This window comes from Fusarium pseudograminearum, chromosome 1, assembly GCF_000303195.2.
Source record: "Fusarium pseudograminearum CS3096 chromosome 1, whole genome shotgun sequence".
NCBI classification, from domain to species: domain Eukaryota; kingdom Fungi; phylum Ascomycota; class Sordariomycetes; order Hypocreales; family Nectriaceae; genus Fusarium; species Fusarium pseudograminearum.
In genome coordinates, this window is record NC_031951.1 from 11,344,964 (window position 1) to 11,367,512 (window position 22,549).

The following is a 22,549-nucleotide window of genomic DNA, read 5'->3' on the forward strand; positions in this document are numbered from 1 at the left end:
CCTTCGCTACCCCAGACATGATAATCAATCCCTCATCTCTGATACCTTGATATCAACACTTAAAGCGCATCAAACCTGCCCGTATCCATCTGCTTTGCGCACATAGTCCTAATTCTTCTCGACTGACCAGGAGTGTTGAAGCGATACGTGATAGTACACTGCTTGTGCACATTAGGCATTGGATCATGCCCAAACCAAGGATCATTGATGACGAAACTGCCCCTGGAAGCAATCATTTGCTCCACCTTGGGTACCAGGTTAAACGAGTCGGTTGTCCATCCAAGCTCGTAGAAAACCTTGTTACCGTACGTGATGGTAATGACCGTTATCTTCTTGGCAGTGAGGCCATCGAGGGCACACTCCTTGAGAGCGTTGATCTCATTCTGCTTCTGGTTATCCCTGGCCTGAGCCTCATCGCGCTCGGCAAGAACTTGCGAATGCGCTGCCTTTTGACGCTGTATCTCTGCCTCTTTGGTCTCGATCATTGATGTCTTTTCGCTGATCTGAGAGGCCTGGGATGTTTGAGTTCGTTCAGCGTCAGCCTTGTACTGCGCATACTGCGCGTTCAGTGCTGCATATTCGCGTGCCTGCTTTTCACGCGCGGCTTCGGCATCCGCCGCGAGCTTTTCGGCGGCAAGCTTTTCCTTCCTGAAAGACTCTAACTCGCGCTGCATGGCATCGTATGATTGCGACACCACGACGCCTGGTCCGGATGAACCGTCTGGGGGTGGCATGAGTTGGCTTAGGAGACTGTTGGGGTGTGTAGCCTGGGGGATGACGTTGACCTGTCCATAGTTTGGAGGTTCGATTGGTTCCTGATTTAGATGTCAGAATAAATGCTCTTATGAATAGTCTTACTCATGTTTACTCACTGGTAGCAAGTCCTCCCAAACCTCTGGTGGCATCAGAGTATCAAAGTTGAACTCAACCGCCGGCTTGCTAAGGTCGGATGCAGCTGTTGCGGTCACCTGAGTTTAGATATAATATTAGTAAATGTTGCTACCAAGTGCCTTTTCACAGCCTAGAAGGCTAAAAATACGTACCTTTCCATCTGAAGTAATAGGTGTAGCAATTGAAGAGGTAGCCGAATCGACCAGTACTTCGTCGTCACTTTCTGCTTTCTGTGCTTGACTTACATCAATCGAACCACTCTGTACTGCGTCCTGAGCAGATGCTGGTTTAACTGCCAACGGTTTAGGCTCCCAATTGGCTGCATGTCCCAAAGCCTTTTCGATGATCTGCTTGACGAGGGGAACCCTGTTTGTGGTAGACCAGGCCCCCTGTCGTTTGAGGACCGAAGGGTCTTTGCTCAAAACGCCAATCTGTCATAAAGACGATTAGTCGGCTGCAGAATGTGGAACTCAACTAGGTAGACCTACAGCTTCAACGATTTTTGTCTGCTCATCTCGAAGAGCCCCGCGAACACTCAAGAGCGTCTTCAAATTCGTATCGATGGCATCAACCACACCAATTCGCTGTCGATAGTCCTTGCGGTTACTGATAATATTCTGGACATCTTTGAGAAGCATCTTGTAGTCCATGAAGCTGTCAAACAACTCCGCGGTGAAGCTAGCAATTAGATCATACTGCAGGGTTTTGACAGGTGATCCGGTACTCCATTTGACGAAGGACCTGTTCGCCTTGTACGGGGTCAGGATAGCCCAAGTGCGCTGGGGACACTGTGCCACTGCTGCTGGAAAAGCAGCCGCTGCGTCGTACATGGAGTCGATGTCCCATGCACGGGACGCATCTTTGATCTGAGCGCCGCCTATCCAGCTGATGGATATGGTGGTTTCAGTGTCTTTGAGAGCGGTTGCGAGAGTTGATCGACTAGAGTTGTCAGATGGACCCAGGACAAACTCTTCAACTTCGGTCTTGCTGTTCATGTTGAGACCTGATTTGATGCTAGATAGACGTAGATGTTAGTATTGAGGAAGGTGAATTCGGAATAGCAGTTTTACTCACGCTTCGACTGTGCTTTTCACGTCATGGCCATCCAAGACTTTGATGGATACAATACCCGTGAAATCTCCACCTTCGATGAAACCTATCTAAGAGTCAATACGAACTCCCATACACGAGCTGTTTATGGTAGAAAGGACACTTACCAGAGATATACGAGTCGCCATAGATTTCATTGAAGCGAGAGTACATGGCGGCTTCGTTGTTCTCGAGCTGCTGGAACTCACACTCGTCCTCCGTAGAGATAGTTTGATTCACGACCTGTGATCAATTAGTTTGGCTTCACCATTCTAACACAGAGTGATCATACCTTGACAGCCACAACTGCATTCAAATGCGACGACTTGAAGGTTGTCTCGTCGACCGTGCTGGAGTTACCACTAATCTCAATGGTACCCTTCTTGATCGCTGAGCTGTAAGATACATTCATGGACTCAACGACATCGCTGAGTTTCTCCACAAAACGAGCGGAGTAAGAAACAACCTTGATAACAGTTAGTAAGAATTTGACGTGTAAGCGTTTGGTACATCTGTCTTACCTGCGATGTTTCGCCCTTCGATTCGACACTCTTACGCTGCTTGACTTTGACAGCTTGGTCAATGCACAATTCATGGGTGTAGGAGTTGAATCCTTGACCCAGACGCATAGCGTCATTGTATGGGGCGAGTCGGAGTGTCATGATGGAAAACGATGTGAAAAAAGGCTGTATGAGGAAGCAATTGACGACCTGCTACGCAGTAGAATTGGTGATTGAAGACTTGGAGTGATCGAGGTACAGGATGACTGGTGCTTCCATGGACGAGTATAAGTGACATTTGATCACACAACTGTATTACAAGCCTCGGCTTTCAATAATTCGATACAATCGTTCTTAACCCGTGATGTCCGCCACTTATTTCGGATGCACCATTGTTGTCTCACCATGGTAGCTACCAGCTGAGCCCAGAGAATTCCAGACCGCCTCCACCATGGTGTTTTGACCACAATGGCGTTTCTGCAGCCAGCTGAAAAGAGGTCCAGGGGATACCAAATCAACAAGAAATCGTAAATACCGTTCATCCCAGGCCCATTGCCGGGGTTATTGCAAGCGATATTCAATAGCGTCAAAAATAAGACGGAAGGCCTCAGCTCAACGTTAACACGCCAGGTCCCGAATAGTTCTAGACCCTGGATTAGCCTTTCGGGATCTCGTTAACGGCCCCGTCACCGACGGACAGAGGCGCTAATTATGCAATATTGACAACGGCCCGTCGTGATCCCACCCTTCTAGACCGTTGGCACATTACGCTAACGGAACACTTTCTCGAACGGGTGGCCAGTGTCTCACTGCAACAGCATTCAACATGGGTAGTATTTCACCACCTAGGAGCTGAAAATCACACGATATTGAATCAATCCTAGATTAGATATGTGATATACATTCCGAATGGTTGATTGCATTATCGTTGCAGACCGATATTCCCCACATACCTGCGGTGGTATTTCAGCTCACCACGAACTAAGACTACTCAGCTCACCACAATTCGAGACTATCGATTGCTGCGAAAGCCTCGACTTCGTGTAAACCGCAAAGTTTTCCTAGATATGTCTCGTTCATCGAACTAAGCATGGTTAGCAATCCTCAACCCCTCGTTCTCGGGTTCCAGAGCTGGCCTATTCACACGGGCACCCTCGAAATCAGCCAGCCACCGACTTCAGCTCGTTTTGCCTTACATATGCCGCTGCCTTGGGTCTCCCTTTCACTACCGATCGTCACCAACAAAAACCCCAGACGAAGCTATTTTGTTGGATATTCATCTTGTGCTTCCTGATTTACTAAATCATCTCTTTCAAATCCTGCAATCATGTCGACACAGTCCAAGGTAAAGGGCTCAAAGCCGATCCAGAACTCTGGAGAAGATCTAGTAGAGCCTGTGCCAAAGAATAAACTCTCAGCTACCGTCAAAGTCATCAGACTCGCCGATGCGACAGATGAGAAACAGAAAGATGTTGTTATTGCAACTCTGCAGAGGAATGAGTATGACTTAATACTATTCGCTAGCATGACCTATCAAATCGCTAATAGAGGAATATAGGATCGAACTGCTGTCGCTGGCTGGGATAAGGCAAAAGATCAAGTCTCTGTGAGTAATTCAATCCCATATGCTAGTGAACATTTACCGTGTCTAACCTTGACGTAGCGATGAGTCTGATACATTTTGTTTCAAAGATCAGAGTCCAGCTGAAGACTCACTCATCTTTGAAGATTATGTTGAACAATCTTTTGATGGCGAGGTCGACTTTAGCTCTACGTACAAGTCTTCTAAGCCTGCCAAGGATGGAGAGTCAGTGGAGCAGCAGAGCACCATTCACAAATGCTTCCTCTACCTCTCCCCGAAAGCTGCAGGAAAGGCCCCTACCATGGCCACGAACTTGGCTCTCGACAAATTTGCCGTCAAAGTCTTTGAGTGGTCCGCGGGTGAATCTGGCGTTGCCAGCCGTGGTACCTTGCAGTCCAGCAAGCTTGGTGTTCGTGACGCTACTGTGATGACTCTAGCGGGCCTTCGCAAGCAGCTTGCAACTTGCACAAAGATGTAGGTCCCCCACATAGGGAATTCTAAGGTATAATCACTATTCAACAGACTAAAAGCATTGCAGGTCTGTCGCACCGAAGACTCACCAGTTCTGTACTCAGTCTGGAGAGACCGTTGTGGATGAGGCCATGACTTTCTCCGATTACCTATCACTCGAGGTATGTTTCAATTCACGAGCGCTAATATGTATGGACTTTGAGACCACTTGAGCTAACTGTAGGTCATCATGTAGGAGACTTTGAGTGATACTAATGCTGGACTACCCTCTGTTCACGTATTTTACAAGCTAGCTCATCCAAAGAATGAACCTCCTACGATCGACCTTAGCAACCTTCCCGGTAAACTAGAGGCGGCAGACACCAAGGTTAAAGAGGTACGCACGCAGGTATATCCCACTAAATACAATGTCGGGACTGATAGTTCAACAGAACGCTTTCGAGAATGGCAAGACCGCCAAGACTTTTGAATCTCACGCCCGAGCCTTCGAAATGTCTGAGGTTGGGGCTGCTAGTACTGGCGCTATTGGTAGCGAGTATGCACTGTATGTCAGCGTCTCAATGACCATAAGGCACCAGTATGGCTAACCTAATCCAGGCATGCATCCTATCTCACCGACTTGCAGTGGGCCGAGGTTCTACGTAACTGCGGCGCTATGTATGGATGGGTGGTCGACCGCCAGAAGAACCGCATCATTCGAGCTCCAAGGCCAGGTATGACGATGACTTCCCTCATAGCATAAGTGAGCATGAACTGACAGTCCATGACAGCTTTCCAATTGCGAGCTAGGATATCGGATGATGCAAACCATGCTATCCCAGACGTTGTCGAAAAGACCGTGGAGCTAGAACAGAAACCCAAGGTACAGATTACCAAAGCGGACATAGATGAGATCAAGGCGAAAGTTGGGAACTGGAACTCCAGAAGTGGTATGAAGGGAGAGCTTCCTAAAATTACCGACTCCCTCGGAGTTGATCAGGCCACGGACACTAGTGAACAGGGTAAGATATCTGTTGAAAAAGTCCATGGTCACAAGAGGTATTAACCGACAGTTAGCAGACACGACAGTGGCTACCAAGGACGCAAGCACAGAGACAACAGAGCCAGAAGAGGTACCTGGTTCAGGCCCGGAGCTTCAGGAAACCAAGGCTCCAGTTGCCACAATCGACCAAGTAACTGGAAAGTCTGTATACACAGTATTGCCGAGTTTCCAGGTGAACGACGACTCCAGGATCGACATTACTGTCAGCAGCCATGAGTTTGAAACGAGCATGGCCAGGAATGACTTTAGTAGTAATTCCACAGAAGGATCAGTGTAAGTCATTCATCTCAGAGACTAAGCATTTTATACAATGTCCTTTGTTGTTTCTTTAACGTGTTTTTCTAACCAAGCAACAGATCTGGAGGCTTTGGGGGTTTCGCGGCAACTGTCAGCGCAGGTTACAGCAAAGAAACCTCTAGCGCCAGTAAGAATACGACCAACACGTACAAAAAGACCATGATTGCCAAGTATTTGGTTAGTAGAATCACCCAATCCATGTTATTACCTTGTACTAATAAACAGATAGCTGCCCAGAGCCGACATCCTGCTTCACCCTGCATACTTAGAGCCCACGCCCGAATTCAAGTCTGCTCTCGAGAACATCCGCACCAACAAGAACATTGCTGACCTACGCAAATTGAACGAAGAGTTTGGTCAGCTCTGGTGTCAGCGAATTACTATCGGCGGTCGCCTTCAATCAACGTCCATCATGACGGACGAGACAGTAACGTCTGAGCAAGAACAAAAGGAGGCTATGAAGGTGTCTGTTGGTGTGCAGGTTACTACACCTTTCGGCGGTGCTGGTGTCAAGCATTCCAATGAGAGTGGCAAGATGGAGTCAAAGAGTACCACGGATGTGAAGAAGAACGAGAGCAATGTGTTTGAGGCGGTGGGAGGCGACACTATTCTTGCAGCCAAGTAAGTCAAGATTGATGCTTCTGAGATATGAGACTAATATTCATCAGTCCGACGGCGTGGTCCTCTACTGTTGCTGATTACCGTACTTGGAGAGTCATCGATGTAAGTTCCCAGGAATTGTGACATTACTCAAATACCTATTTACTGACATTTGATAGCGCGACTCTCTGTCCTCAATTACGAACGTCATCTCCGCCATTCCAGGTTACGCCCAAGTCCGAAGCTGGTTCATGCAGGCGGTCCCTACCCTGTCTAAATACATTGAGCTACCTCCATCCCGCGAGATCAAACTCAGGTTCAAGCTGACGGCCCCGACGAGTCAACTTTCTCTGTCCTATCTCAAAAAGGTAGAAAATTATGATGCTTCCGGCGACCCCATCTACTACTTAGGTCACAGCACCGGAGCTGATGTCAGGCCTGTTAAGAACGAGTTGACCATCTCTAACAATGCTTGGGCCCAATGTGATATCACTGATGCTCCGCCACTGTTTAGCCCCCAGAGGTAAGCTGCCATCCAGACCGTTGCGTATTGTCGCTTGACTGACGTGCCGCAGCTACCGAGCCCCAGTGATTATGGGTTATCCTGGAAACATTGTGGGCGATTCGGCATATGGCTCGAACTACAATCAGCACTATACGAATTCTCTTTGGAACGTGAGCGCGCCCTTTGATAATGCGGTAAGTTTGCAAAACACATCTATTCTCGCCTCTATCTAATGACACCAACCTAACAGCTTACCCATGGTGTCCTGGTCTGCATCTCTACTGTGCCCCTCCCGAAACCAGCACCCACCGCCGGCGCGGTAGTATCAGATGCCCCAGATTCACCTCTCTTTCTTGAAGTATTTCGCAACCAGCAATCAGTTTTCCTACCTGGCTTATCCGACTCGTCCGAGCGCCACTACTGGCGAATCCTCAAGCACGGCGCCAAAGCCAACGGCGAGTACATCAAAGAAGGCGACGAGATCTCCTTTGCCTGGGCCTTTAATGACCAAACAGCCGGCTTCCGTGACTTTTCGCAGGATGTCTTTGGCCGACGACGCCTTCAATGCCCGGACAACTTGAAGAGTAAGGTCTTGTATATGAAGCTGCCTTGGCCAAGATTTGAACCTCTCGCGAAACCAGCCAACGGTAAAACTCCAGTGGCCAACACGATGATCTTGACGGATGATCCTCTTGCTTCGAACAACGTGCCGCAGATGACTACTATCAAGACCGCGCCAGGTATGATTGCCGCCGCGCAAGCCCTCAGCCAAGGAAAGTCTGCGACGGATGCAAGTATGTTTGGGCTGCAGGATGTGAGATTTCGGGTTGACGTTGTGGGTAATGACGGGTATGGTGATGTTGGGAATTGTCTGCTGAAGGGCCTGAATCAGGGGACGGAGAAACCAGTGGCTATTGATCCCAAGGTCAAAGCTGCGCAGTCACTCCTTCAGGCACAACTCAAGTACTATGAGGCGCTTATGTTCCTGGGGGCGTAGATGCGTTTTGAGGATTGGCTAGTGTATTTAGTTATGTACTTTCTTCCTATCTTAGTTATTTCACCAGTATAATGTTTCTTATGCTTTTAGGCTAGTGATAACCCTAGGGGCTACCGATACTTGGGATCCCTTCTTTAAACCTTTCATGTTCACCTACGACTGACATAATACAGATGAGTGAGTTTGCGATTTGGTGTACAAACGTTAATTTGCTTCACCCACTAAAGTCAATCAACTTCTTGACTGACTCAAACGCCATCTTAGTATACTCATTCATATCCGTGTTTTCTCCCTCAAGTCCATCAAAGACCTCAACACTCAGCCAGCTTCTAAACCCAGTCTTCAGCACAGCAGCCATCATATCCTGCACCGGCAAATATCCGCCGTCGCACGGCAGCGGCCTATAATCATGACTCCATCTCGCGCGAGGTCTACTTCCTTGTTCATCCTTGACATCTTCAATCGGAGGGTCCATTTTGTATGCGTCTGAGATTTGGAGAAGATAGATCTTATCTGCTGGAACAGTAGCAGCAAGTTCTTGGAGGCTCGACTCCCATCGCTTCTGGCGCTCCTCGGCGCTGCTTGCTGGGGTGAGACCGTCGTTTGTGGTGGGATCTCCCCACTCGTAGCCGGCTGTTTGGAACGTATCGAGACAAAGACCAATGTTGGGTCTGTTGGCCTTTTGGACGATTTGCCAGACTGTTTTCCATGTTGGGGCGTGGGTGGCCCAGCACCAGTTTTCGTAGGCGATGCTGAAGTTCTTTTCGGCCAAGAGGTCTGCTAGTTCTGCAAGGTCGGAGGCTAGGTCATCGAAGGAGGGAGAGATGCCTTCAGAGTCAGATGAGCCGACCTGTGAAAAGGTTAGTTGTCTGGTGACATTGCGGTGGTTTGTGTGGATTACCTGGAGGAGAGTGATACCAGCAGCCTCCATAACTCTGATCCATCCTTTAGCTTTATCAAAAGCTTGCTGTCTCTGTTTGCCATGCTTCGCTTTGTTCCAGCCCTCAAAATTGGCAAAAGGCTGCAACATCATAATTTTCAACCCCAACTCATCTGTCACTGATTTGATCTGCTTCGCGATATCGGCAAGGGTATCATAATCATCCTCTTTAGGTGAAGATCCGTTGAGTAGTTCTCCATGGCTGATGATATCGGGCATGGACAGCTCAATTCCGTCAAAGCCGGCATTTCGGATCGCGTTGAGTTTGTCGGGGAGAGTTGCTTTGATCTTCATGGGGATGCTGCAAGATGCAAATGAGATAGGGATGCGCGCCCCTTGGTATTGGATCACCATATTGATCGGCTCAGTAGATTTTGTGACTGCGTGGGAATAGTGAGTTGGGATGAAGATGTTGAATTAAGACCTTTCATGAAAGTTATGGTAAGAAGACATACCATGATGGTTGACGTCATCGCGACCGTCATCATAGGCCCATTAATCGTTATCGACCTTGACGACAATTCAACGTAATCCCGGAGTCATATTTTAAGTGGAGTGATGACACAGCATAAATGCTTAACTCAATCAACTATAATTAACAGCTAATTAAGAAATAATATTTCATTAATCAATCTTAACAAGATTAACGCCAGAGTTCCGCCCCCGTATCATAAACGTACATGAAACTATTCTTATCTGCTCTATTCTAGGTACCTTCGGTAACCATCCAGCTCCTGACCAACATCAACGTGATATTGAGGAACACACATGAGTAGATCCTTAGCGCAAGCTGCCGCAGTCATTGCCGCATATCCCTGCCATTCTTTATTGACATGAGTATCAGCGTAGTTGCTAATGCCCCGAATCGCCATACAAGGCAAAGCGTTCATCAACCCAGCTGTTTCCATGTCGAAGCACAGAATATCATTTCTTGCTGCGAGTTTATCCCGAAACTCAGCGTCAGAGATAAAAGTGTTGCCCGAGGCAATCAGGCCACAGTGGATAGAAGGATCACTGGCCTTGCCCGTTCTGGGACCTCGTTCAACCATCTTGGCGGGATTGCTGCCACAAGACAAGGCGCACTCCTCGCTGTGGTTGGGCGGGTGGATAACATCCGACAGGTAGAGGCGGTCGGTGCTGCTCTTGGGGCGTTCATAGCACCCCTTGCGCAACTTGGGATGCTTATCCAGAACATCGCGGATAGCCTGCTGGATTTGATGCCCGGAGGTTTTGTATTGCGTTTTTAGTTGGGCTGTAGCTTCCTGGAGAACCATAGGTGGCGGGTTCAAACATGCCGTGTTCAGAAATTCCTCGTTTTGGATAGCCTTGCCAAAGTCATATTGAAACACGCCAGTATGATTTCGGCCTGGGGAACTGATAACAACATCACCGAGACGTATGTCGTGTTTGTCGCTTGGCGCACCGCCCGCAGTGCCAACCATCAACGTAACTTGAAGATTGGGAAAGCTACGGCGCAGAGATACCGCAGCGAATGCAGCACTTACTCCGCCGACGCTCCCGGGGGGTAGAACAGTGATGACAATGTTGTGCTCACCCATGCGACCCAGCGTGTAAGTGTTTTGATCGGCAATGGAGACCGAGGACGGGGCCGGATGGACCTCGTCAAGAAAGACTTGTGCTGCAACATATTCAGGCTTGATAGCGCAGATCCAGCCAATGGTGTAGTTGCGAGGGTCCGACATGGTGGTAGAGATGGGTAAAGGCTTCGACGTAGTTTTTGACAGTGAATATACCACGAGATAGAGACAGAGACTGAGTAGAAGAAGGGCGAGAAGATGAGTAAAAGATACAGAAGAACAGACGGCGATGAATGTATGATTTTGCACATTTTCATCAGACAATCGCGTCTTTATATCCTCGAGATATCTCTTGATTGAATCCATAGCTGAATGCTCGTCCATTTTGACGGAATTGATCATGAATAGTGTCGGTCTAATGCAAGCCACTTGCAACTTATTGGAAAGATGTCTTCCTGAAAATTACTAGCGGTCAATTAGTAGTCAATTTCAAGAGGTTATATTGGCTTGGTATATAAGCTATCTTACCGTAGCTCTCTTGGCAGTACGCTATCTGCAATCAATTTCTTGGAAACGTAGGGTAACCTGCTGAGCGCTTTGACATAATTAGGCGCCTGGGACGCGTATCTACAGCGGCTACAATTGTACTAGTCCTGTTGAGGAACAACAAGTATCTTGATTGGACACGACTTCGTATAAAGTTAGACATGAAACGATCTCCTGTCAAGCGAGCCGCCGAGCCATCGACGGCGACAAATTGTCCAATCAACAGCCATCACTATCACCATTTGGGTAGTTAGTGCTTACTGCCATGAAGTGGATGTTTTAAATAAGCATACGATGTTAAATTTGATGTTTGTTTGGTTATTGATAATACTCATCCGGCAGGACTGAGGGTGAGAGTCCTGTAGCAGTGTTGGGTTATCCCTGGTCTCGTCCAATTGAGATATGTAGGTCCAGCGGAGCATAGCCTAAAGATACGGGAGCAGGGGTCCTTCGTAACCCCTTGTGGTATTTCCATTCCGCACTCCAGACGGAATTATTCCATGCTCTGGCACAGCAGCTCGAGTTGAGCTAGTTCATTCCTCGTCCGTCCATTATTACCAACACAATCTTAAATGTCAGCCCGGCTTTTCAACTGCTATCATCCTCCACGTGTGTCGGCGACACTCATTTAAAGTCAAGTAGAGGTAACCAAGAATAATTTCTGTATTATTTTTCTTCCCATCCGCCTCAGACAAACACGATCCTTTCGTTAAATTTAGAGACACCATGTTCAGTTTGTATATCTTCATTAGTTTCTAACCCATCAGTCCCTGTCATTCCCATCAATCCTACGACAGAAGTAGCCCCAGCTCAGGCTCTCTTCAAGGACACGTTACCAAGATGCACTAGATAATGGTCCCGAATGAGCGTAGTCAGACAGCAGAAAATATTAATCACATCCCTTGCGTTCAGCCTCTAATGCAAACCGTTGGTCGTCACTGGTGGCGTTTGTCTCAGCGATAACGGGCCATGTCACATAGCGTCTCTAGACTCAAAAATATCTCAATAGCCTTGACGATCAACGAAAACCGGCATCATTTACATATCATGTAATGAAGTGGCTTGAAGGGCTGCAAGGGCCACCGAGACATTGACCCTGCAAGGGATGTTTAATGACAACAATTGAGGGTTTTACAATGCTTAGCCCTTGTAATTACTGGTCCCCTCTAGAATTGTGGCGGTTCTCATTGCTATCTGCATTCTCGAGCTTGTAGTGCCCACACAAGCCAAGCTCGATTCCAACCCCGAATGGGTAGAGGGCAGCCCCCTCCCTGGCTAGTGGGTAGTAGAAAAGCTGGCCTCTCAAGTCTTAGTGTACAAAAATAAATATCCCAAAAGGTATTATCTAATTAGCATAAACTGACCTACTAATTTCGTCTCTTATACTTCCAGCGGCCATTTTTTCTGATACCCTGAGGCCTGCCGTCTGAAATTGTTAAGATGGACCTAGCTTCTGGTTCCCTCAATGCAGACTGTATTTGTCTTTCTCGTTTTACGGCTTGCAAGCGACACCTACCCCCATGACTCGATCTGGGCCATTTTATCCCCATCAGCATCACTCTACAGCCACAGCCCCGAATACAAAGAGATGGATTCAACATTATCAAGAATTGTCTCTACGAGCTTGGCTATCATATTTCTGATCTCTATCTCCTTGAAAACTTTCTTACCAGGCGACGACCCTTACCGTTGCCGCGCTGTCCAAAGAACCGGTCGCTGGATTGATCCACCAGACGAACAAGGGAATCGAGACCCTTTCCATCAATGGCAGCCAGATGGGTGTATACTTCACCAATATGACTCAAACGATATTCGTCAATGCACCGAAGGTCGTCATATAACCGTTGTCGGTGACTCGACCTCTCGACGAGTAGCCTATGCCTTTACCCGACTGGTACGCAGGGCCAGATGCGACGCGATAGACTCTCAATCACTGACATAGTAAATTCTAGATCAACAGGAAACAGAACATCCGAGATAAAGCCAAGGGGCGATTCCCTGGACTACGAGGAAATGCCAATTTGACATATGATGGCCAAATGGTCCAGCGCCTCTCCGACGTTTTCCTCCAAAGCCACGGTGATATGGTCCAACAACAGGGAGGGGTAGCTCCGAATCTCGACGTATACGCCGCCGAAAAGCGAGACCCGCCAGCTATCAAACATCAAAAAGGGCCTGCTATGATATATGTGGCTGGGGGTCTTTGGTTCACGAATGATAAAGGAAACGCCACGAGACATGTTCCATGGGATATACGTTTTGCGGCATACAAGAACAGTATTAATAATCTGACCGAGTTTATCAACGACAACACGCCAGATCATGACCCATTCACTGCCCCTATGGATCCACACGACGGCATTGGAAACCAGATCTTTCTAAGTCCTCCCGTAGGACCTTGTTATCAAGGGGATAATCCGATTTTAGCAAACACCAGTGCCAGACGCGCTTCAGAGGTGATAGATATACAGAACTGGCTGCGCGACACCGAGAGCGAAAGAAGGATCCCTATGCTATGGTCTAGTGCTGGGGTGACCACAAATCAGAACAAAACATGGATTGACCCTATCGCGAAGGCAGCCCATGTTATCGACGAAGTTGCCGAGACACGGGCTAATATTATGCTCAATTTGAGATGTAATGCCAAACTTGATCGCATCCAAGGATATCACCATTCTGGAACTTGTTGTACCGATTATGGCGTCACCAAATACCGAGTCATTATTGCTGTTATTTGTATGATTTACCTGTCCGCATGTGTAGTATGCGAGGTCTTGGACCTCGTATCTGCGAAGTCGACTCGGTGGACCTTACTCAATATGCAAATTGGATCCTTTTTCTTAGTCCTGCTTATGTCCTATTATTCCGACCGGACACAGATGATGGCCAAGAGCAGCAAGCTTTGGGAAATGTACGGTTTTGGTATCCTCTGTGCGGTCTGCCTCATTGCTCTGCTTATCACTATTCGACGTACGAGACCAAAGTCCCCAGAGCAGCTATCTTCCACAGAAGACGAGACATCTGAAAAGCTACTTCCAGAGAACTGTCCTTCAGAGCTAGAAGAGCACGGAGAGCAAGACGAACCATTCCTTTCTCGCAAGCAGACTGAAGAATGGAAGGGATGGATGCAATGCTTTGTTCTCATCTACCAGTGGACCGGAGCTGATCAAGGTCCGACATCCCTCTACGTTCTCTTCCGCCTATGTATAGCAGCCTACATGTTCCAGACTGGCTATGGTCATACTTACTACTTCATCACGACAGGCGACTTCTCATTCAAGCGTGTTGCCACTACTCTGCTACGATTCAATATTCTAAGCTGCGCTCTGGCGTATTCTATGAACATGGATTATATGTTCTATTACTCTGCACCACTTGCGTCATTCTGGTTCCTGGTCGTCTATGCGACTATGGCGATTGGGAAACAGCACAACAACAACACACAAATGGTCATAGCCAAGGTGTTTATCTCTGGTGTTTTAGTCTCGGTAGTGTTCATGACTTCTCTCACTAAGTGGATGTTCAACTTCTTTGAGATTCTTTTCAATATCCAGTGGGACGCTGATCAGTGGAAATACTACGCCAACCTCGACATCTTGATTGTTTATATCGGTATGATTACGGCCATCATCACCAAAATGGGTAACACTCAAATCATCTCGGGTCTCCGCTTGATTCTTGCTCTAGCCGGTCTGCTTGCTACAGGTTGCTATTTTAGCAAGACTTCAACATTGAGAACTGGCTGGTACGATTCTCTTCACCCTTTCATTTCCTGTATCCCGATCCTGGGATATGTAGCGTTGCGCAACATTTCAGTACATACTCGGAGCTACCATTCCAGGGCGATGGCTTGGTTAGGTCGCCATTCATTAGAGATATCTATCCTCCAGTCTCATATCCTACTTGCAGCTGACCGAGAAGGTGTACTTTCTATCGACGGTCTTTTCGGCGATGGTACAGTCCTGGGCGATCGATGGAGATCTCTACTTATTTTAGTACCCATCTTCCTTTGGGCATGCTACACAACAAGGTCTGCGACAGCTTACATCATCGAGTTGGTGCTGGACGAAACATCGGAAGACGATGACATGGATGCACCTGCTATCCCTTGGCTGAAGAAGCTTGGAATTTCGCACATATCATATCCCGGGCTTCGGGTCACCTGCATTTTACTCACGATGTGGCTGATCAATTTGCTCAGTCCTATGAAGCAGGACATAGTCCTTCCACCGGGCGCGCATCACATAAGCGTGATGCCTTTACCGAAACATGCAATAGATCCCCCGTACTAATACATGCCGCTATGTTAATTTTGCAAAGACGTTCCATCAGTGCTCTAGCGGATAGCAGAAACGTTAGCCTCTGAAGTCTTAGGATAAAGAAATAAGTAGTCTAAAAAGCTTAGTACAAGTAGCATAAGATGCCCTAATAATTTCATCTCTTGTGCTTCTAGTGGTCAATTGTTCTAGTACCCTGAAGTTGCTTTTTATAGGAGGTTAAGATCTTCCAGGTGAACTTTATCCTGTCAGGGATTGGGATTGAAAAGTGACTTGATTAGACACGGTTCATCGTGGTTAAAGATGAATTACTCTTTTAAGCGAGCAGTCCGTGCTATCGATAGCAGCAGATCTATTTCCTCCTTTGGACATGTGCTATGCCTAATTAAGGCTTCGCTAGTCAGATTAATCTGCCTATTTTTTCTCTAGAATCCGAGGTTTGTTTCGCCTTAAACACATCATGTGCAGGGTATCTTAGAAACCTAAAGTCTCAACCTTTTCTATAGCAGCAGTAAAGACTCTGTATATCTTGTTTTCGGTAAAGTATTTCGTCATTTTTGTTCTTTTCTAAAGATTAGGTAACGGGATTAAACATGACTTCGCTCAATTCATGATGATAGTTGTGGATAAGAACTTGGACAATTGAGCGAACTGATAGCAAGATCAACAGAACTCTGTCATTGACCAACACCATGGCCAGTAGATAACCTTTACAATGCCGGATTACGACGCAAAGTTGAACCTTTGCAAAATGTCACAAGCATAATAGTGGATTGAGTAATACAGTTGTAATATTTCTTAAACAGATTAAACTACTCTCCAATACGTCTCAGAATAACTGCAATCTGTCCAAAGAGCTTCCGTAGCACGGCAGGCGTCATAGCAGTATGGCCAGGTATAATACCGCGTCTTTCATCAAGTTCATCCCTAAGGACCTCCACCTGTCTTTGCGATAACAAACCAACTTCCTTACCCTCCAAAGTCCTCTGGACGCCCAAGACACGCTCAATATTCTCAATCAAACTCACTGATACTTCACAAAAGATCATGCCCTGAGTGCAAGGTCTTTCCAATTGTCTCCCACAGACTATAAGGACTGGGACATGTCCCATGGGATTGATAGCAAGTCTTTCGACTACTGTGGCGACATTGTGGAGAATAAGTTCGTAGATGGTGATGAGTTGTATAAAGACACTTGCGATAATTAGTGCAATCGGGGAAGGCAGTGGTTCTGCGGTGACGGTAGGCTGGGGTAATGAAACCTGAAATAGTTTCTTTGGTTGCTTTATAAATTGTGATGACAGTTGACATGGACAGAATACCACCATCGGTTGTGAGTTATGGAGCATACTAGGGCAGTGTCGTTCTTCGTAAAGCTTCGTTATGATAAACAAAAACACTTGAGCGACTTTAATGATATAATCTACCAAGGTAATATTGTCGATAAACAATGGACCATATTGAGATACCATCATGTCAAAATCGAGGGTCTTTCCATTTTTCTTTATTGCTTCGAGTCGAGTGTATAGGCCGAGGTTGATTGTGGATAAATCGGTCATGATATCCCTGGGCTCGGTATTGCGTGGGTGGTTCGTAGTTAAGCAATTGCTTAGCCAGAAGTTGCCGTTGATCGCCAATGGTATTGTTGGAGATGTGGTGGTTTTGTAGATGTCCCAAACTGTATCAATGTAGGTATACAATTGGGTATCTGAGTATTCTGTATCGCCGCTTGTAGTCCACGAGGTATCTGACTGATGAAAGACGTCAACGAACCCGCATGGTGTCGCAGTCACATTTTTCGTTGTCGTACTGGGCTTCTCAGGAGGGGAAAGTAAAGGATAGAGAAGTTCAGCTTTGTCCCATAGACCCCAGTCATCGTTGAAAACAGTGTTTGGCTGCATCAAAGGCGGAGATACCGGTAGGGTCGATGCATTGACAGATAGATTCTGACTGGTCGGGATCGAAGTCTTTGCAGGCTTCTTTCGTCGCGGTCGCCCTGGTATCTTCTGTTGCCCAATGGCGCACTGAGCCCCTAGCATAGTACATTTCGCACATTTCTCATCGGTGGGTTTTATCCGTTGGCATCGTGATTTGCTCTTTCTGCAGACATCACAAGAGAATCGTCGCTGAGTCGGATGGGGTACGGAGGTGCCCATTGTCAAAACGGCGTATGTCGATAGATGAATGCACAAGTAAAGTGGATGCAGAATCTCGGACTGGAGGACAGAGCACAAGTTGGATGACTCGGTGCGAGAATGCTTCTTATAAGAAACCCTCCGCGGAAGGTTTTGACTAGTCCGTTTCGGAGATTATTGATTAGTATTCGCTCCGGCACGGCACTTGATATTATCCACTTTTAATAACACCTCCGGTTCATCTCAGTACTATGATTACATTGGTTGCCCGACCACCTCGCATTTCAGCTTCGGACTCGTTTGTCTGGCCCCAAGCGGTTTAGCTCTGAGGCTGACATGAAGGAGACGGACTCTTCGTTCTTGATAACGCAGAGTTTTGATTAAATAACTTTGAAACCCTCCGTACTTAGATACAAAAAACAGCATGATTGATCAGCATCGTAATCAGTCAGGGTGATGACGCTTTGATGAGAGATGGTAATGGGGTTTTATGCTGGTGTAAATTAAAGTCGTTGTTCCTGTTAGATCTTGTTCGGTCGATATTAATTATTGCTCTTTGAGGCTCTATTTACTTGTAAAACTCTCTAATTATCACTATTTCATTTACTTAATTCTCAATCGTAACAATGAGTGTCAATTCATCCGCCACCGAACAACCTCCCCCTGAACTTATCGACAAACCCGGTATCGAAAAAACCACAACAACAACACAATGGCATCTCGCACCCGAACTCCAAAACATGCGCGACCGAGACAAAGAAATCGGCCAAAAAACCCGTAAACTGAGTGTTACATGGAACAACCTCACCGTCAAAGGCATAGGCAGCGACGCAGCCTTTAACGAAAACGTCGTCTCCCAATTCTACCCTTTTCATTCGACTGCCAAAGACGCCCCCATGAAGACCATCATCGATGGTTCCTACGGTTGTGTCAAGCCCGGCGAGATGTTGCTTGTTCTTGGACGGCCTGGTAGTGGATGTACCACACTCTTGAACGTTCTTGCGAATAATCGTCGGGGCTACACAAACGTCACAGGCGATGTCCATTTTGGAAGCATGTCTCCAAGCGAAGCCAAAGCCTATCAAGGACAAATTGTCATGAACACTGAAGAAGAGATCTTCTTTCCAAGTTTGACAGTTGAAGCAACTATCGACTTCGCCGCGCGAATGAAAGTCCCATTCCATTTACCCCCGGGTATCAAGACCAAGGAAGAATACGCTCAATTCTACAAAGACTTCCTCATGCGATCTGTCAACATCTCCCACACAGCCCACACAAAAGTAGGCGATGCTTTCATCAGAGGCGTTTCAGGCGGCGAGCGCAAGCGTGTTTCAATCGTTGAGTGTCTTACTACGCGAGCCAGTGTTTTTTGCTGGGATAATTCTACTCGCGGTCTTGACGCCAGCACTGCGCTGGAATGGATCAGAGCTATACGAGCTATGACTGATATTCTTGGTCTGACGACGATTGTGACGCTGTATCAGGCTGGAAATGGCATCTATGAGCATTTTGATAAAGTCCTTGTTCTTGATGAAGGGAAGCAGATCTTTTATGGCCCGCAGAGAGATGCTGTTCCGTTCATGGAGGATCTTGGGTTTGTGAGAGATTCGGGGTCGAACAGAGGAGACTTTCTGACGGGTGTTACTGTTCCGACGGAGAGGCGTGTTGCATCAGGGTATGAGAATACCTTTCCCCGTGACGCAGATGCTGTCCGCGCTTGTTATGATCGATCTGCCATCAAAGCGAAGATGCTTGAGGAGTGTCAGACATACCATACTAGCGAACAAGCAGCTCAAAACACGTCTGTCTTCAAAGAGATGGTAGCCCGCGAGAAGCACGAGTTTGTACCCGCCAACTCCCCCACCACAGCGAACCTGGCCATGCAAGTCCAAGCAGCTGTCACGAGACAGTATCAAATCATGTGGGGTGACAAGTCAACACTCTTCATGAAGCAGGGCGCGACTCTTATCCAGGCCTTACTCGGTGGATCCTTGTTCTACTCTGCGCCGGACAATTCAGCTGGTCTCTTCCTCAAAGGCGGTGCTTTGTTTTTTTCCATCTTGTACAATGCCCTGTTGGCGCTGTCGGAAGTTACGGATTCGTTCACTGGAAGACCTATCCTTGCGAAACATCGAGCTTTTGCACTCTATGATCCTGCTGCTGTCTGCATCGCGCAAGTTATCGCTGATCTACCCATTTTGGCTTTTCAAGTCATTCAGTTTGGTCTGGCGCTTTACTTCCTCGTTGGTCTCAAGAATACAGCCGGTGCGTTCTTTACGTATCTTGCCACCAACTACATTACCGCTTTGACCATGACTGCCTTTTTCCGTTTCATCGGCGCTGCGTTTCCGACTTTTGACGCTGCTACAAAGGCCTCTGGTCTCTCCCTCGTTTCTCTGTTTGTATACATGGGATACATGATCATTAAGACCGAGATGCATCCCTGGTTATCTTGGATCTTCTGGATCAACCCAATGGCCTATGGGTTTGAAGCTCTTCTTGGGAATGAGTTTCATGATCAAGAGATTCCTTGCGTAGGCCCGTATCTCATCCCGAACGGACCGGGATATGTTGGCGGGAATGGAGGTCAGGCATGCTCTGGTGTAGGAGGTGCGGAACCCGGTGCAGCATTTGTCACGGGCGATGCATACCTCTCGCACATGTCATTCAATCACAGTCATATCTGGCGTAACTTTGGCATCAATGTCGCATGGTGGATTCTATTCGTTGGTCTCACTATCTTCTTCACGTCTCGATGGAAGCAAGTCGGCGAAGGTAGTCGAAACCTCCTCATTCCTCGCGAACAACAGCACAAGTCCAAACATCTCCTCCCTTCCAAGGACAGCGAAGCCTCAACTGAGAAGAGTCACGCTGCGAATGGATCTGGAGCTTCTGATGGTGAGGTTGACCCAAACCTCATGCGCAACAAGAGCGTTTTTACTTGGAAGAATTTGACATACACTGTCAAAACCTCAGACGGTGACCGTGTCCTCCTTGATGATGTGCAAGGCTATGTGAAACCTGGTATGCTTGGCGCATTGATGGGTTCTTCGGGTGCAGGCAAAACGACACTCCTCGACGTCCTCGCGCAACGCAAAACAGAAGGATCAATCCATGGATCGGTGTTAGTAGATGGGCGACCTATTCCTGTCTCTTTCCAACGATCAGCTGGGTATGTCGAACAATTGGATATCCACGAGCCTCTAGCAACTGTTCGCGAAGCCCTCGAATTTTCTGCATTGTTACGCCAGTCTCGCGATGTGTCCACTGAAGAAAAGCTGCGATATGTTGATACTATTGTTGATCTCTTGGAGTTGAACGACCTCGAACATACGCTCGTCGGTCGACCTGGAAACGGCTTATCAATTGAACAGCGAAAACGTCTTACCATCGCTGTTGAATTGGTCGCCAAGCCCAGTATACTTATCTTTCTCGACGAACCGACATCTGGACTCGATGGACAGGCTGCTTACAATACGGTACGCTTTCTTCGGAAGCTTTCGGCCGCTGGACAGGCTGTTCTGGTGACTATCCATCAACCATCGGCACAGTTATTTGCCCAGTTTGACACTTTGTTGCTTCTGACAAAAGGCGGAAAGACTGTGTATTTTGGCGACATTGGAGATAACGCTGCTACTGTGAAGCAGTATTTTGGTCGTCATGGAGCACCATGTCCATCTGAAGCCAATCCCGCTGAACACATGATTGACGTTGTGTCGGGCGGAGATGGACCATACAAGGATACAGATTGGAACCAGGTTTGGCTGCAATCACCAGAACACGACCAGCTCACGAAAGACTTGGACCACATGATCAAAGTAGCTGCGTCCCAACCATCAAGCACCAAGGACGACGGCAACGAATTCGCAGCTTCGATGTGGACACAAGTAAAACTAGTAACGCACAGAATGAACGTCTCTCTCTTCCGAAACACAGAATACATCGACAACAAATTCGCCATGCACATCAGTCTAGCGTTACTCAATGGGTTTACGTTCTGGCAGATCGGCGATAGTCTTACAGATCTTCAGCAGAATCTGTTTACAGTGTTCAACTTTATCTTCATCGCGCCGGGGATTATTTCACAGTTGCAACCGCTGTTTATTGACCGGAGGGATATTTATGAGGCGAGGGAGAAGAAGAGCAAGATGTATCACTGGGCGCCGTTTGTTACTGGTCTTATTGTATCGGAGATTCCGTATTTGCTGGTTTGTGCGTTGTTGTATTATGTTTGTTGGTATTTCACTGCTGGACTTCCTACTGGTAGTAGTCATGCTGGTAGTGTGTTCTTTGTTGTGGTAAGTTGCCTCCATACCGACTGTTTGACATGACTAACAAGTCTTCAGGTCATGTACGAAGGGTTGTATACAGGTATCGGTCAAATGATCGCTGCGTACACCCCCAACGCCGTCTTTGCATCTCTCGTCAATCCTCTTGTTATCACCACTCTTGTTTCGTTTTGTGGTGTCATGGTACCTTATAGTCAGATTGTCCCATTCTGGCGCTACTGGTGAGTAGCAGACTATGTCAAGTTATCAAAACATGTTTCACTAACTAGAGTATCACAGGATGTACTTCATCGATCCCTTCAACTACCTCATGAGTTCGCTCCTCGTGTTCACAACCTGGGACAAGCCAGTCCACTGCAAGCCCCACGAACTCGCCGTCTTCGACCCTCCTCCCAACATGACCTGCGCCGAGTACCTCTCCGACTACCAGGGAGGTATGGGTAGGGCTACCAACCTTCTCAATCCAGATGCAACCACCTCTTGCCAAGTTTGTCAATACACCTCGGGGGCGGACTATCTTCGATCGCTGAATCTCAAGGAGGAATACTATGGATGGAGGAATGCAGGAATTGTTGTTGTGTTTGTGATTGGTATATATGGACTTGTCTATCTTATGATGAAGCTTAGGACTAAGGCTACTAAGAAGGCGGAGTCTTAGATCATGAGGTGGCGAGTCATCTAAGATGGATGTTCTTTACAAATTACAGTACGGTATCAGTAGTTCTTAGAACATATAAATGGACCATAATGGGATGGTAGAATGGTCGGCATGGTGTATTCTGTCACTTCTCTCTTTTGTCTTTGTCTTACTTGGAGAGTTTAATCGTATTAGTTTAGTCTTAGAATTAGT

At 47.2% G+C, this 22,549-nt stretch overlaps 6 protein-coding genes across 6 annotated transcripts; 3 read left to right on the forward strand and 3 right to left on the reverse strand.

The window, feature by feature from the left end:
* Positions 1–59: 59 nt before the first annotated feature.
* On the reverse strand, positions 60–2,642 carry FPSE_00752 (uncharacterized protein; the record flags this gene model as incomplete). The annotated part of the gene is made up of 8 exons (XM_009253872.1): positions 60–815; positions 873–968; positions 1,044–1,322; positions 1,380–1,905; positions 1,966–2,047; positions 2,109–2,223; positions 2,273–2,446; positions 2,502–2,642. 8 exons carry the CDS (start codon positions 2,640–2,642, stop codon positions 60–62), a joined length of 2,169 nt encoding a protein of 722 aa, XP_009252147.1.
* Positions 2,643–3,807: 1,165 nt separating this feature from the next.
* Positions 3,808–7,974, forward strand: FPSE_00751 (uncharacterized protein; the record flags this gene model as incomplete). Its single annotated transcript, XM_009253871.1, has 15 exons — positions 3,808–3,980; positions 4,039–4,086; positions 4,144–4,536; positions 4,601–4,694; positions 4,769–4,909; positions 4,965–5,077; positions 5,131–5,246; positions 5,304–5,534; positions 5,590–5,848; positions 5,932–6,049; positions 6,102–6,493; positions 6,541–6,595; positions 6,652–6,995; positions 7,048–7,171; positions 7,228–7,974. 15 exons carry the CDS (start codon positions 3,808–3,810, stop codon positions 7,972–7,974), a joined length of 3,348 nt encoding a protein of 1,115 aa, XP_009252146.1.
* A 214-nt stretch (positions 7,975–8,188) lies between these two features.
* FPSE_00750 (uncharacterized protein) lies at positions 8,189–9,268 on the reverse strand (the record flags this gene model as incomplete). Its single annotated transcript, XM_009253870.1, has 2 exons — positions 8,189–8,824; positions 8,876–9,268. 2 exons carry the CDS (start codon positions 9,266–9,268, stop codon positions 8,189–8,191), a joined length of 1,029 nt encoding a protein of 342 aa, XP_009252145.1.
* A 3,195-nt stretch (positions 9,269–12,463) lies between these two features.
* On the forward strand, positions 12,464–15,290 carry FPSE_00749 (uncharacterized protein; the record flags this gene model as incomplete). Its single annotated transcript, XM_009253869.1, has 2 exons — positions 12,464–12,892; positions 12,951–15,290. The coding sequence occupies 2 exons, from the start codon at positions 12,464–12,466 to the stop codon at positions 15,288–15,290; spliced, it is 2,769 nt and encodes a 922-aa protein (XP_009252144.1).
* A 797-nt stretch (positions 15,291–16,087) lies between these two features.
* On the reverse strand, positions 16,088–17,431 carry FPSE_00748 (uncharacterized protein; the record flags this gene model as incomplete). The annotated part of the gene is made up of 1 exon (XM_009253868.1): positions 16,088–17,431. One exon carries the CDS (start codon positions 17,429–17,431, stop codon positions 16,088–16,090), a length of 1,344 nt encoding a protein of 447 aa, XP_009252143.1.
* Positions 17,432–18,036: 605 nt separating this feature from the next.
* Positions 18,037–22,357, forward strand: FPSE_00747 (uncharacterized protein; the record flags this gene model as incomplete). Its single annotated transcript, XM_009253867.1, has 3 exons — positions 18,037–21,708; positions 21,757–21,920; positions 21,979–22,357. The coding sequence occupies 3 exons, from the start codon at positions 18,037–18,039 to the stop codon at positions 22,355–22,357; spliced, it is 4,215 nt and encodes a 1,404-aa protein (XP_009252142.1).
* Between the last annotated feature and the right edge of the window lie 192 nt (positions 22,358–22,549).